At 46.1% G+C, this 12,375-nt stretch overlaps 2 protein-coding genes across 2 annotated transcripts; both read right to left on the bottom strand.

Moving 5' to 3' along the window:
• Window positions 1-1,210: 1,210 nt before the first annotated feature.
• LOC100822166 (ras-related protein RABF1) lies at window positions 1,211-5,448 on the bottom strand. The gene is made up of 8 exons (XM_003558746.4): window positions 5,195-5,448; window positions 4,672-4,745; window positions 3,031-3,114; window positions 2,756-2,850; window positions 2,426-2,531; window positions 2,009-2,098; window positions 1,836-1,922; window positions 1,211-1,474 (listed from the first exon to the last, which is right to left on the bottom strand). The coding sequence occupies exons 1-8, from the start codon at window positions 5,217-5,219 to the stop codon at window positions 1,436-1,438; spliced, it is 600 nt and encodes a 199-aa protein (XP_003558794.1). The 5' UTR covers window positions 5,220-5,448; the 3' UTR covers window positions 1,211-1,435.
• A 3,534-nt stretch (window positions 5,449-8,982) lies between these two features.
• LOC100834682 (heavy metal-associated isoprenylated plant protein 3) lies at window positions 8,983-11,015 on the bottom strand. Its single transcript, XM_010230896.3, has 4 exons — window positions 10,675-11,015; window positions 10,238-10,560; window positions 10,024-10,105; window positions 8,983-9,915 (listed from the first exon to the last, which is right to left on the bottom strand). Exons 1-4 carry the CDS (start codon window positions 10,814-10,816, stop codon window positions 9,281-9,283), a joined length of 1,182 nt encoding a protein of 393 aa, XP_010229198.1. The 5' UTR covers window positions 10,817-11,015; the 3' UTR covers window positions 8,983-9,280.
• Window positions 11,016-12,375: the final 1,360 nt, after the last annotated feature.

Below are 12,375 nucleotides of genomic sequence, written 5' to 3'. Positions count from 1 at the left end.
TTCTATCTATCCTAAAAGTAGGAAAGTGATGCCCTATGCCCCAAATTCCCAATGTTGGCAAGGGCCCAACAGGTATGACCTGAAAAATCCGGCATCGCCGCCATCCGATCACCGATGGCTGCCAAACATCTTCCAAAGTCCGTGGCCGACATTCTGCTCCTGTTGCGGCGCTACCCGTGCCTGTTCTCCATGGAATCGAGCCCGTAGGTGGCGGAGTTCCACCGTCCCCTGCTCGCCTCCGATCCTAAAAATAGGACGTATTTTGTTTTATTTGACCAAGAGTTAGTTTATTAATATATATTTTTGTACTTCCTCCGTTCAGCAAATGATGTCTCAACTTTGACTAAATTTGAATGCATCTATACACTAAGTCATGTCTAGATACATCTAAATTTGGACAAACTTGAGACATCTTTTGTTGGACGAAGGAAGTAAAATAAAATTGATGCCATCATTCGTATTCAAAAGTACTTACTTATGGTTATGATTTGTATCACATAAATTACACATTGATGGAGTAATCCTTGCTCAAATTGTCGACCAAAAGAAACAAAATACGTCATATTTTTACGAACTGAGGAACTATTTATTTATTCTCATTGGACGCACAACTTAGTTGGAACACCGGTTCCATACTAATCCGTCATTGCTGACTTAAATAAGATATTCGAAAGAGAATGGTCTATGGCGTATGTGTGCAACTATGCACAGGCCGGTCCTTGTTTGATACGCGGTTTTTTTTTATCATGCCACATTTGAAATATAGGAGAAACAAGGAAATTTGATTCTATGTGAAAGTTGAATTCTTCTGAAATTACTTTTTATTGGGCTTGCTTGGATACATAGTGATGGAGATGGTTCCCCTTAACAACTTGCCCCACGTTACCTTGACGCACGTCGAAGGATTCCAGTCCCACAGATAAAAAGATCTGACTCGGAGTTCCATTTGAGTCATGTCAGAGTTTAAATGTATAATCAAACAAGCACCATTTGAAAGAACAAACAACCGCGACGTCAGAAAACTCGAGCTCTTGTCCTGAATTTTCACTGTAACCCAGTGCATGGCGAATTCTGCTTCCTGCGAAGTGCAAAAGTTTCGCCTGCTCTTTTGGATGTGTTTGGATGGAATTACCTGTATTTAAGAGCAGCAGGTCGGCTTTTTCGCATAACCGACACTTATTTGTTATGGACAAACAGAACAGCTTCGCCATTAGGCTATGGATCACCTCCGGATAAGCAAAACAAAGATCTTCCCGCAGTTAACACAATTTATTTGTGCAATACAGCTAACACAATGGAAAAATTCTTTACATTATCACAGCCTTGAAGCAATGGTCATACGTCTGGACTGACCTCGAAGCTTACATCCACTACATGGTACAACCTACAAACTGTGTTTGCCACTCTTCAATATATAAACACCAGAGCTGATTTATCAAGACGCCGTTGGCCTCGGCAACCTTTTTGCAATTTCCTGTCCCAGGAACACGATCATGTTAGGTGGATGGTGGCAAGAAACATTCAATGGGTAGCAGTACAAATATGAAGTGTAAACAAACAATTAAACATACGGGAAGGATTTGAAGAAGAAAAGTGCAGGTGGTACTATGTGCGGAGAACGAACAGAGAATATGCATATCAAAATGAGATGATTGTGGATGGATATTGGTGTTCTGATGCAGTTCCTGTAACGTGGATACATGAAAGAAGTTGACTTTTCAGGAAGTTCAAGACTATTATTAGCAGTTACAATAGCAATTGCTAGTTTTAGTCATTTCCTGCTCATCTCATAAATTATGTGAAAACAAGTATCCTCATGTACTAGGAGGGCATACCTCAAACAATTGATTAATATTATCAGCTGTTTTTGCTGACGTCTCCATGAAAAACATACTGTTCTTTTCTGCGTACTCCTGTGCCTCCTTCAGAAATGCACAATGGCATCAATATCATTTTTTAAGCACATTAAGTATTTTTCCCAACTTCACAGTTTAGAGTCACTTCTTACCTGAGTAGGTACACTTCGACTTTCATGTAGATCAGCTTTATTACCAACCAAAACCATGATAATACCAGGATTACCGTGTTTTTGAAGTTCCTGCACGATAGCAAACAGAAAAGGAAATGTTGAATACACATCATTCGATCTGAAACCAAAAAGGAACAGTGGGGAACATAACGGAATTCCAACAATAAGATCCAGTATATCATCAGCAAGTAAGTAGATATCTATGAACTGAAATTTGTAAGGTGCACGCAGAAGTAAATCACAAGCACTTAAATTGCATTCACTTCTGCATTGTCATGTAGTTCAAGGGCAATCCTTTAAATAGAAACCTTATTAGAGCAGAGTTTTGAGTACATAGAAAGGACAACAGAATCAACCAAAAGGAAATCAGGATAAAAGAGAATCAAGGTAATTTACCTTCACCCAGTATTGTGCTTTCTTGAATGATTCTGGACTAGTTATGTCATAGACAACAATAGCAGCAGCAGCTCCTCTGTAATACAGAGGTGCCAAGGCAGCATACCTGAAATTGAAAAGTTATATCATGAGTTGCAACTCCTTGGTTGCAAAAGATTGCATGTGAGTGCAACTAAGACGAATCAAATGTAAAAAATCAATGGTACATATTACTAGAGCCATACCTCGCAAAAATTTACTAGAACCATGCACAAAAACCTATGCTTTGAATTCATCAATGACATGTTATTTATCTAGCATTAGAAGTTAGCTAGAGCACCAAATATGTACCTCTCTTGTCCAGCAGTATCCCATATTTCAAACTTCACTATTGTTGAATCCTCCAATGCCAGCGTTTGCGATAAAAATGATGCACCGACAGTTACCTAAAATTGTTTCAGAAAAAAATGAAAATAATAAACAATTGACCTTCTGGAGCGAATGCATCTAAGGTGGAGGATAGCATTTTTCATTTACAGCTCAAGTGACTCGAAAAAAGTAAATCTATGGAGGATAGCATTCTCATCTGCAGCTCAAAAGGCCCAAAACTCAAAACAGTACGTTACCTTGGAAGTGGGATCGAACTGACCACGCACAAAGCGAAGAACAATGCAGCTTTTTCCAACACCTGAATCTCCTAATAATACTAACTGCAACATAAAAATTACGAAAACGTCAATAAGATAATCACCATCCAATGAGACCTCACCACATAAGGTATGGCTGCCCCTAGAGTAAGAGGTGGGATAATGAGCATTCGCCAGCCAAGAAGCCAACAAAAATAGCAGAGGCTTCCTATTGGTCCGTGGAGTTGGCGCCTTACCAACTGAACGTCATCAGTTTACCACTAAATTTTTTGCATACGGCTTTAATCAATCTCTAATCTGCGATATCATGCTCAATCGCCAATGGATCTTTCTCATATTCTTATGGAGAGTAAAATGTTTATACCCATTTATGTTTCTCTTGTGGCCCATCTCAACTAATATCATTAGAGACAACATGATGTGGACAGCAAGGCCAACCATGCAATAAATGCGTTAATTGATGGAGAAGGGAGTACCCTATCATTCATGTGCATTAATATGTGTCTGCTTCTATTAGGTGGCTTGTCACACTATCAACACATCCATGGCATGAACACATAGCAGTCTCTCCTAACAACAACAATGCAATATATTTTTTATAAAATGAGAAAATTTTGCATATTAATATGACTCTTTAGAATGTTTTAAAACATGTAAAGTTAACAAATGGTCTGGATAGATCTCATGTAGTTTGTAGAGAACATGCAAACAAGCTTTATGTAGCACCAAGGTGATGGATTATGCCTCATTTAAAATATTTCTACATGAAGATGAGATCAAGTATGTACCCACAATGGTGGCTCTACAAGTAACCTGCGATGTCACACAACATCACATGTAGTCCAAAATTTTCTTCAAATTTTCCATGTGTTTACACTTTAGTACCAACGTACTTAATGCATTAATAAGCACTGACTGACACCACAAGCCTTTGGTGCTAGCAATGACACTGTGTACAAATAGTCATATCGTGCTTCAATGGACATCAGTGTTTCCCCAATGTGTTACCCTATTATTTATCTTAGACCACAATAATTGTGAATTGGTCAGATCACAATTGTTTAATTGGATTAGCCCTAGAAATATCCAAATATGCAGTTTTTGCAAAATTATGCAGTATGACCCTAGATATCTCAGATTGAAATAGAGATGAGAAATTGTATAAACTTGTACAACAGAGCTTGTCTGCAATAAAATGTTAAATAATTTAATTCCAAAAGAAGATTATCCCGTATTTACTGAAGGGATGTAATCCATACTACATACAGAAAAAGTTGCCAACATTTAGTTGACCTTTTACATAATATTTAAGTCATATGCACTAGTCCGGTAGTCCCCATAAGGAGGCTATCCAGACCTCAAGATGGCACACAATTCCAGTATGCTTGGAACTCTGTTTCCGAGCCCTCATGTAGGCAAATATGGACATCCCAGCCTACATTACCGAACAGTGGGGCTTAAATGTTGGCTAATGTCATGCAAAGTCTTCCCGCAAAAAAAGAATGTCATGCAAAGTCAAAACCACAGTTGTAGTTTCTTGAGCTGATACGGTTATACGCAAGCCACGCAAGATGGAATAAATCACCATAGAATAAACATTAATAATAGAGAAGAAAGTACCTTGGCACGCAATTCGTTTGAGTCAGTAGCAGTGGAGTTATCGTTGATATTGTTCAGCCCTCCAGTACTTCTAGCTGCATATAAAAGGTAGATGTCTGTTAAGTGTTAACACATGACACTAAAGTGAGCAAGTGATTAATTCTTCTGCTCTAGCTGCAATGCTGCAAACTCTCCCACACCCCACTCATACCATCCACAAAGTCCTTCAATTTGCTACCCGCAAAAAAAAAGTCCTTCAGTTTGCATGGACCACGCGGATACAGTGTTCCAAGCAATCTAACAATTTTGCGAGTAAACAGTGCTCGAAACCCCACAAATTGAGAAAATATGTGGCCTGGCAAACACCGTGACCCGATATACCGACCCCCAGCAGGATCATCACTAATCGAGTTCCGAATTAAACCATCACAGAGCATCAATCCTCTAACCTAACACTGCGGATCATTTATACACAGCAAAACATACCCAGCGAAGAACGAATTCCAAAAGGGGGCAATGCTTTTCTGCCGGGAGAGACACGAACCTGGCACGGAGGAGGAGCAACCCATGGCCGGCGCTTCCCGCCGGCGTAGGGGTAAGGGCACACGGGCGCGTAGGCAGCGAGCGGTGGTAGCCGGCGGGAGGAGGAAGGGGCGGGGGCGGATCCGGCGGTTGCGCTGTGCCGCTGTCCTCGGTTCGTTCGGAGTTCGTTGATCCGGACGGACTCTGTCGCGTCGCACGCGGCGGGCGGATGCTTTGCTGCTCGGGGAAAGCAAGGGGGGAAGTCGTTAGCCGCTTGGGCTCGATCTGTCAGAGTCACGGCGCAAATACCATGGTTTTTGTTTCAAGGAAAATTGCAAGCTTAATTTATCGGAATAAAATGGACTGGGCTATGGGCTTTACATGTGGATTAGTCTTGGGCCAATAAGACAAAAGTCTCACACAACTACAGTACTTGTGAATCAAGCCAGGGATGGGCTGGGCCTGCTTCCGTGAGATGGGGATGTCAATATGGAAATATTGCGTCTGTAGATGTCTAAAAAAAATACTCACTCCGTTTCATAATTATTATCGAAATCTTACATGCATCTAGACACTTTTTAGGAATAGATACATTTATTTTTTGATAAATTTAAGACAAAAATTATGAAACGGATAGAGTACATCAATCTTTCTTGTTTGATTGAAGATTCAAATTTGAGAATGCAGTGCGTGGTGTGCAGCACGCATTGCCTTTTTTTCCTGTTCATCTCTGCAAGCCTGCAACCATTTGCTCAACGAAACTTCTTGCAAACTTGACGAAACTTCTGCAAGAAACAGAGAAGTAATTATGGTTGGATGCGTGCCTTCGTCCGCATGTCCTCGTGGTTATCCTGGTGGAGTGGAATGGAACAAAGTATGCAGCCATGTGCGAAAAGAGCGTCGGAGTGCATTGCAAAGTTAGGGTAAATTCGGTAGGAGGGGATATGAAATGTCAATGAGATGTGGTCCGATGCAAGGCACTTTATCTTTTATCTTTCCTCAAAGTACTTTTTTTTTCTTTCTTTTACTTTCATTATGGCCAGTGCAACAGTGCTGTAAATCCAATACTAACAAACTGGCGCTGACACACGACAGGGAAAAAATGGAAGCTTTTGTTCTTGGTGACTTGGTAGCAGGTAACTATACTGTAATTTGCTCTTTAGTATGCAGTGCATCAGTAGTCATTCAAATTCTGGCCTTCCTTGCAAGTTACCAGGCCACCTACAGTTTTAGCCGGACACTTGAACCAAAAATGTGGCATTTCTCACCAGACCCTGCTGGCACCAAGAACTTAGTGGCAGTCTGGCAGAGGGAAATGTGCAACAGAAAGATGACAAGTTTGGGGTGGCAAAAGGCAGTGTTAAGGAGTCCCAAACATGTGACTAAAGGGACAGTGCAAATGGCCGCTCGTGTGCATGGCCCGCTGCCGGAAGAAACTGCCCTATATGTTTCCCTCTTGACAGGTTCTTTCGTTTTGTACCGGGAAAATCAAAGGGAAAGAAAAAGGAACAAAGGCAAAGTTAAAGGGACAGTGCAAAGGTTGACTTTCAGTTTACGCGGGAGTTTACACGGATCAAGTTCCAATTCAAATGCATTTGCCATGTGATCAGCGATCAGGAATGTGCTTCACGCCTTCGCGTACGGCTATTTGATAAACTAGATAAGGCATCCCTTTGTGCAACTACACGTACGGTTTCAATCAAATCATGGCCGTATTTGTGAGATGGGAATTGGGATCGGCCGGTCGGTTGCTGCTAACCTGTGTGATCTTCTCCGTCAAAGATATCAAACCCTTAATTTAATTGGCAGCTCAACTGAGGTCACAGATTATCCAAAACCTGACCTACTCCTGCCGTTTTCCTGATTATGCGAGCATTGTGCCCCCGTCTGTCACCCACGAGACCACCACGAGTCCTGAACCAGCAGAGCAGAATCACCAAAATGAGATGGCGACCCTATCCTCAGAATGCGAACTGAGCCTAGCTTAGTTGGTTGGTTCCTTGTGGTGGAACCGCCAACACAGGTTCAAGTCTCAGATTTGGTATGGGTGCTCGTATTTTCTAGATTTATTTCAGACTTTAACCGGCGTTGTGTTTTCAGTGGGAGTGGCGTACCCGTCAATTACGAGGCGCCTGTGGTGACTTCGTCAATCTCAAAATGATCAGCCGGTGGCTCAGTTTCTCGGAGATGCTCATAGAGGTAGAGTATGCGTGCGTGCGTGCGTTCATAGGGGTGAGTATACGTGCGTGTGAGTGCTTGTGTATGTCCTGTGTTTCCTAAAAAAAACCCTATCCTCGGAACTGAACCATGAGTCCCCGCAATGCAAATACGGTGAACTACTACTACGCAGCAAAAGAATCACTTAAAAAAAAGGCACATTCCAAGTTTTTTCAATTCCCAACGGCCGATCTCGCAATCCAGTCAAAATGATTTTCGCAGACTTTTCTCCCCGGCTTCCTAAACCGGCGAGACACACGTTAATATAATAAAGTTCGGCAATCATATACAGCTTAGCGGCACGAACCAAACCGTCCCTGCAACACCGACTCAATTAACTAAAAATAAACTCGGATCATGGCCCTATCCATCGCTACCCAACACTTCCAGAAACTAATCATCCTTAAGTTGCAACGTAGGACATGTTGCTGACGGGGAGAATATTCTCGGTCAGACAAATGCGTATGGACAAAACAAAACAAAACACAGCGGCTGTATTTTATTTCTTTCGATCCGTTCCATGCCAAGCGTGTCCCTTCCATCCATTTGGCCGCACCGTCCCAAACGATGCGGTTTTGTGTTCTCCTCGAATATATATATAACTCGTTCTTGTCTTTAATTAATTAGGGACGATGAGCTGCTTGCTTACGTGAGTAATATTCTGTCTATAATTCGGCATGAAGAGCGGTGTGCTACCCGCCCTGCGAATTGCAGCAACTGCTAGCGGCTGCCCTGCGACGGGAACGTGTGGAAAAGCCTGCAAAATGTGGGCCAAAACGACGTAAACTCCCGCCCCGAACCACTTTTTTTTAAGTCCCTTCCTCCGGATAACGTACGCCTTGCTCAAGGTCGAGGATTTATTCGTCGATACTCTTCAGTCAATATATACGACCCCCAACCCCAAGGTGTTGTCAAACCGTAAGCGAGACTCTCGGTTCACGTTTCAGTCAGTCCAGGTAGATGAGAAAAAAAGGCAGCACCAGCTCGCTATCCGGCGTACCTAACCTAACCTGCGGTTTCTCGGAAATGGTCTCGAGCCAAACCAAATCAGGATTTCTCACAAGATAACGTAGTAAAACGGTAAAAAAAATCCAAAATGCCTTTGGATTCTACGGCGCGTTAATGTGTCAATTGTCATCGTCCCAGAACGTCAAAAAAGAATGTGAATGCAATAATCTTTTTGTCGCAGGTTGCGCAGGCTAGCACATATAGATAGAGCAGAAAAATATCATAACAGCACCGTCGTTAACACACGAAATGAGTATAGTAAGCACAGAATACCGTCAAAGGCACGCGCCCGGGGGAGAACAATAAAAATCTGGAGCGACGTCGCTGTCCAATCCGGCTTGGCGCCTCGTCGGATACGGTAGAACAAGGTCGGATTTGCCGCCACGACGAGTTCCAGATCGTTCGTTCGCCAGCAACAAAGGCGGCCGGTTCAGGAATTAAATGTGCTCTGCTCCGCCGGTCCGCCCGCGTCCGGAGAATTTCTTGCCCCAGTCCAATTCAACGTCGACGTACGAAGCTGAACATGTAAATAGTCAAATTCAATTAATTAATTAATTAGCACTTACTTACTTTCTGACCGATTCATTTGTTGATTATAAATAGTCAAATTCAATTAATTAACCAATGTAATAAGCGGCAGGAACAGCTGAACATGTTCAGTTCAGGGCGCAGAAACAGAAGGGGGTGAAAACTGAAAACTGCTAAGCAAAATTTGATCGGAAGCACGCGCCATGGATGCGCTTCCGATCCGCCTAAGGCTAAGGCTAAATTAAGCTACTCCTCATTTGCTATGCACTACGTCAGATTTTTCTTTCCCCGGGCACAGCGAAGCACGTCGTCTCTGATGAACTCTGATGCGAGGAACGGGTGCCCGGCGGGGAGCTCACATGAGGGAGCAGGCGTTGGGGTTCTCGTCGCTGAACATCTGCGGAGCCGGCGCCATGTCGAAGTTGTACGGGTACGGCTGGGGGTTGTGGATGTGGTCCGCGCTTGGATGCTGCTGGTACTGGTAGTAGCTGCCGGCGCCGGCATCGGCACCCGGGTGCTGGTAGTAGCTGCCGCCGGCGAAGGCGTCAGAGCTGGGGTGTTGGCCGTAGTAGCCCCCGGCGTTAGCATTGTTGTCGCCGTAGTAGCTGTAGTAGCCCCTGGGCGGGGGACCCTGCGGCTGCGGGTACGCGACGTTGCCGAACGGCGACACGTGGTGCGTGCTCGCCGCGGCCGGCGCGGGCGCCATGGACGCCGCGGCGGCAGCCGTGGACGGGCCGACCACTTCTTCGATTCCCTTCCCCTTGTCCTTCTTGACCTCGTCGCCGCCGGCCGCTTTGTCTTTCTTCTTGTCCAAGCCCTTGTCGTCATCACCGCCGCCGGCGCCGGCGTCTTTCTTGTTGCCTGGCGCCACGGCCTCCACGGCGCGGTTGAGCTTCTCCCGGAGGTAGGACACCATGGCGGCGACGTCCATGGTCCCCGTGACCTTCACCTCGTCCTTGGCATTGCCATCCAGTACCACATCCTTCACACCTGAACCCCACCCCCCAAAAGAGAGTCAATTTTGAATCCAGGAACAAAATTAACTGCAGAGCAGGGTACGGATTCGATGGAGGAGCACTTAAAAGTCCGAGATCGCACCTTTGATTTTGTAGATGCGGCGTCTGATGCGGTCGGCGCAGGCGTCGCAGTGAAGGCGGATCTTGAGCAGCACGGTCTCCGCCTGTACAGGGCAACAAGGACCAAAAGACATTGTTAGTTGCAGGTCGGTGGGAAGAACAGAGTGGTTGGGGGCAGAGCAGATCAGAGGAGGAGAGTATTGCGTGGGGTGTGGGATTGCCTCTTGTGTACCGACCTCTTTGGGTTTCCCCTCCTCGGGCGGTTGCTTCTTCTCCTCCTTCTCTTTGGGCGGCGGTGGCGACTGGGAGCTGCCGGCCTGGACCTTATCCCCTCCGCCGTCCTTGTCGGGATTCTTCTTCTCGTCGCCTACGACGCCCTTGTCGGAATTCTTCTTGGGCTCAGCGGGGGCGGGCTTGCTGGGGCTGGGGCCGGCGGCGGAGAGAATCTCAACGGGCTTCTTGGTCTTGGACTCGATCCGGGCCTTGAGCGCCGCCGCGTCGGCCGTCCCGGCGACCACGACCCTGTTGGCCGCCGCGTCCGCCACTACCGACAGCACCCCTGTAAACCAGAACCACCGAATCAGACACAAATCGAAGGCAGAATGCGTTCTCCCATGAGAGAATTTAGCAAAATTGAGCCAAAATTGCCAAGGAGCTGAGAGTGGAGACTTACCAGGCATGTGCCGGATGGACTTGCGGACCTTCTTGGCGCAGCCGGCGCAATGCAACTCCATCCCGAGCACCACCGGCGGCGGTGGCGTTGGCGTCTCGCCGGCTTCATTCTTCTTCCCCTCTCCTTCTCCCCCCTCTCCCATGGAGGAACCCGGACCAGACGGAACGAAGCTAGCAAGGCTGTGTATGTGGGGGGCTCTGGACTCTTCGGTCTCCGCACGTGTGCGTGTGGCTCTCTCTTGCTGTGCTGCTGCGGGTTTGACGAAGGGAAAACGAACGGCAATGGATGGGGGGCGGCGAGATAAATAGGAAAGGGAACCAGGGAAGGCGCGTTCGTTTCCGGTGGGTGGGGCCCGAGGTGTCAGGCGGTGCGTCCCGGCCGGCTGATCCGTATCCACGTCGGAGTGTGGCGCCGCTTGAGTTCCCCCGGGGCGTCGGTAGTTTCTGGGCAGGCTGGCTGGCTGCCCGCTGCTGTTTGCGGCTGGGGATTTGTGCTGTTTGCGGTCACCGCGGACGTCGGGATGGCGTCAGCGACTCAGCACTCAGCGCTGCGCGTGGATGGATATTGACGATGCTCCCGGTGGTGCCGTAAGGCAATTTGGGCTTGATCTTGTGCCTTCGAATGCCTTGTATACCACGGCGCGCGCGTGAAATACCTTTCTATACATGTCTTTTTTGGCAAATCTATCTACACGGTGTAGCCTTTTGTTGTCAATTGTCACGCGTACGTCTTTCATCTTTATCTTCTTCCTTTATGTATGTTGGTTAGCAAATTCATTGTTTTCTTGGATCTTCGCACCACGAATAATTATATAACTCGTTTTCACGTCCGATCGGGAAGTGATTTAAACGCTATGAAGTTTGTTCTTCACTCCTTAATCAACATCTTTGGTGGTGAGTACCGTTGTCACTGCCAGAATGTGAATGGTTCAACTGGGCAGATACGTCACAGCCCGTCCTCGAGACCTTCTCTCACGGCGACGCGCTGTCACTGTCCTTGTAAGTATCGTTCGCGCGAGAGCGAACGGGTCGTCGATAGCATTAGCATCAGCACAGCTATAGCCGTTTGGATTCTGTGATGTGTTGCGCAAAAAAGAAAAAGAAAAAAGGATTCTGTGATGTGAAGCCAAGGTGAACAAGGGAATCGGAGGTCTGGGCGTCTGGCTCACGCGGTGATTTTCCTTTCTGCCGTATCCATCCATACGATTTGAGTTGCCTTTTGTGATGTAGAAGAAGGGATTCTGTAAGGGCCATCCGATTACTCGGTTCGAGATGTATGCCGAGCAGAAATAAACGCCAGCATGAATTTCGTCTATTCTGTCAAAGACTTCTCCGACCGGTTTCCTTCCTCTGAAATTGGAATTGGCGCGGAAGCCGCGAGCAGAGAGCGAGTGCTCTCGGCCCAAGCCCAATAAGGCCGACAATGATGCGGGCCATAATGAAATTGGATCTGCGTGCGCGTTTTCTGGGGAAAGGAAAAGAAATCTGCGTGCGCTTGGTGATGGGACTAGGATATTCTGGATGCACCTGTCTGTCACCGGCTGCTTGCGTTTCTCGAATGTTCCACGAGGCAGTATTGCATACTCGCTCAATTTTTTTTTTAGAAATTAAACGACTCAAATTTGTCCAAATATGAGTGTATACGCGTTAAAAGCATATAGATATATGTAATAAAAAGTCGTTTAAAATGGGACGGAGTGAG

The sequence above is a fragment of the Brachypodium distachyon genome, chromosome 1 (assembly GCF_000005505.3).
Source record: "Brachypodium distachyon strain Bd21 chromosome 1, Brachypodium_distachyon_v3.0, whole genome shotgun sequence".
NCBI classification, from domain to species: Eukaryota; Viridiplantae; Streptophyta; class Magnoliopsida; order Poales; family Poaceae; genus Brachypodium; species Brachypodium distachyon.
The sequence above is the reverse complement of the archived record's forward strand: the minus strand, read 5'-3'. Positions and strand labels throughout refer to the sequence as shown.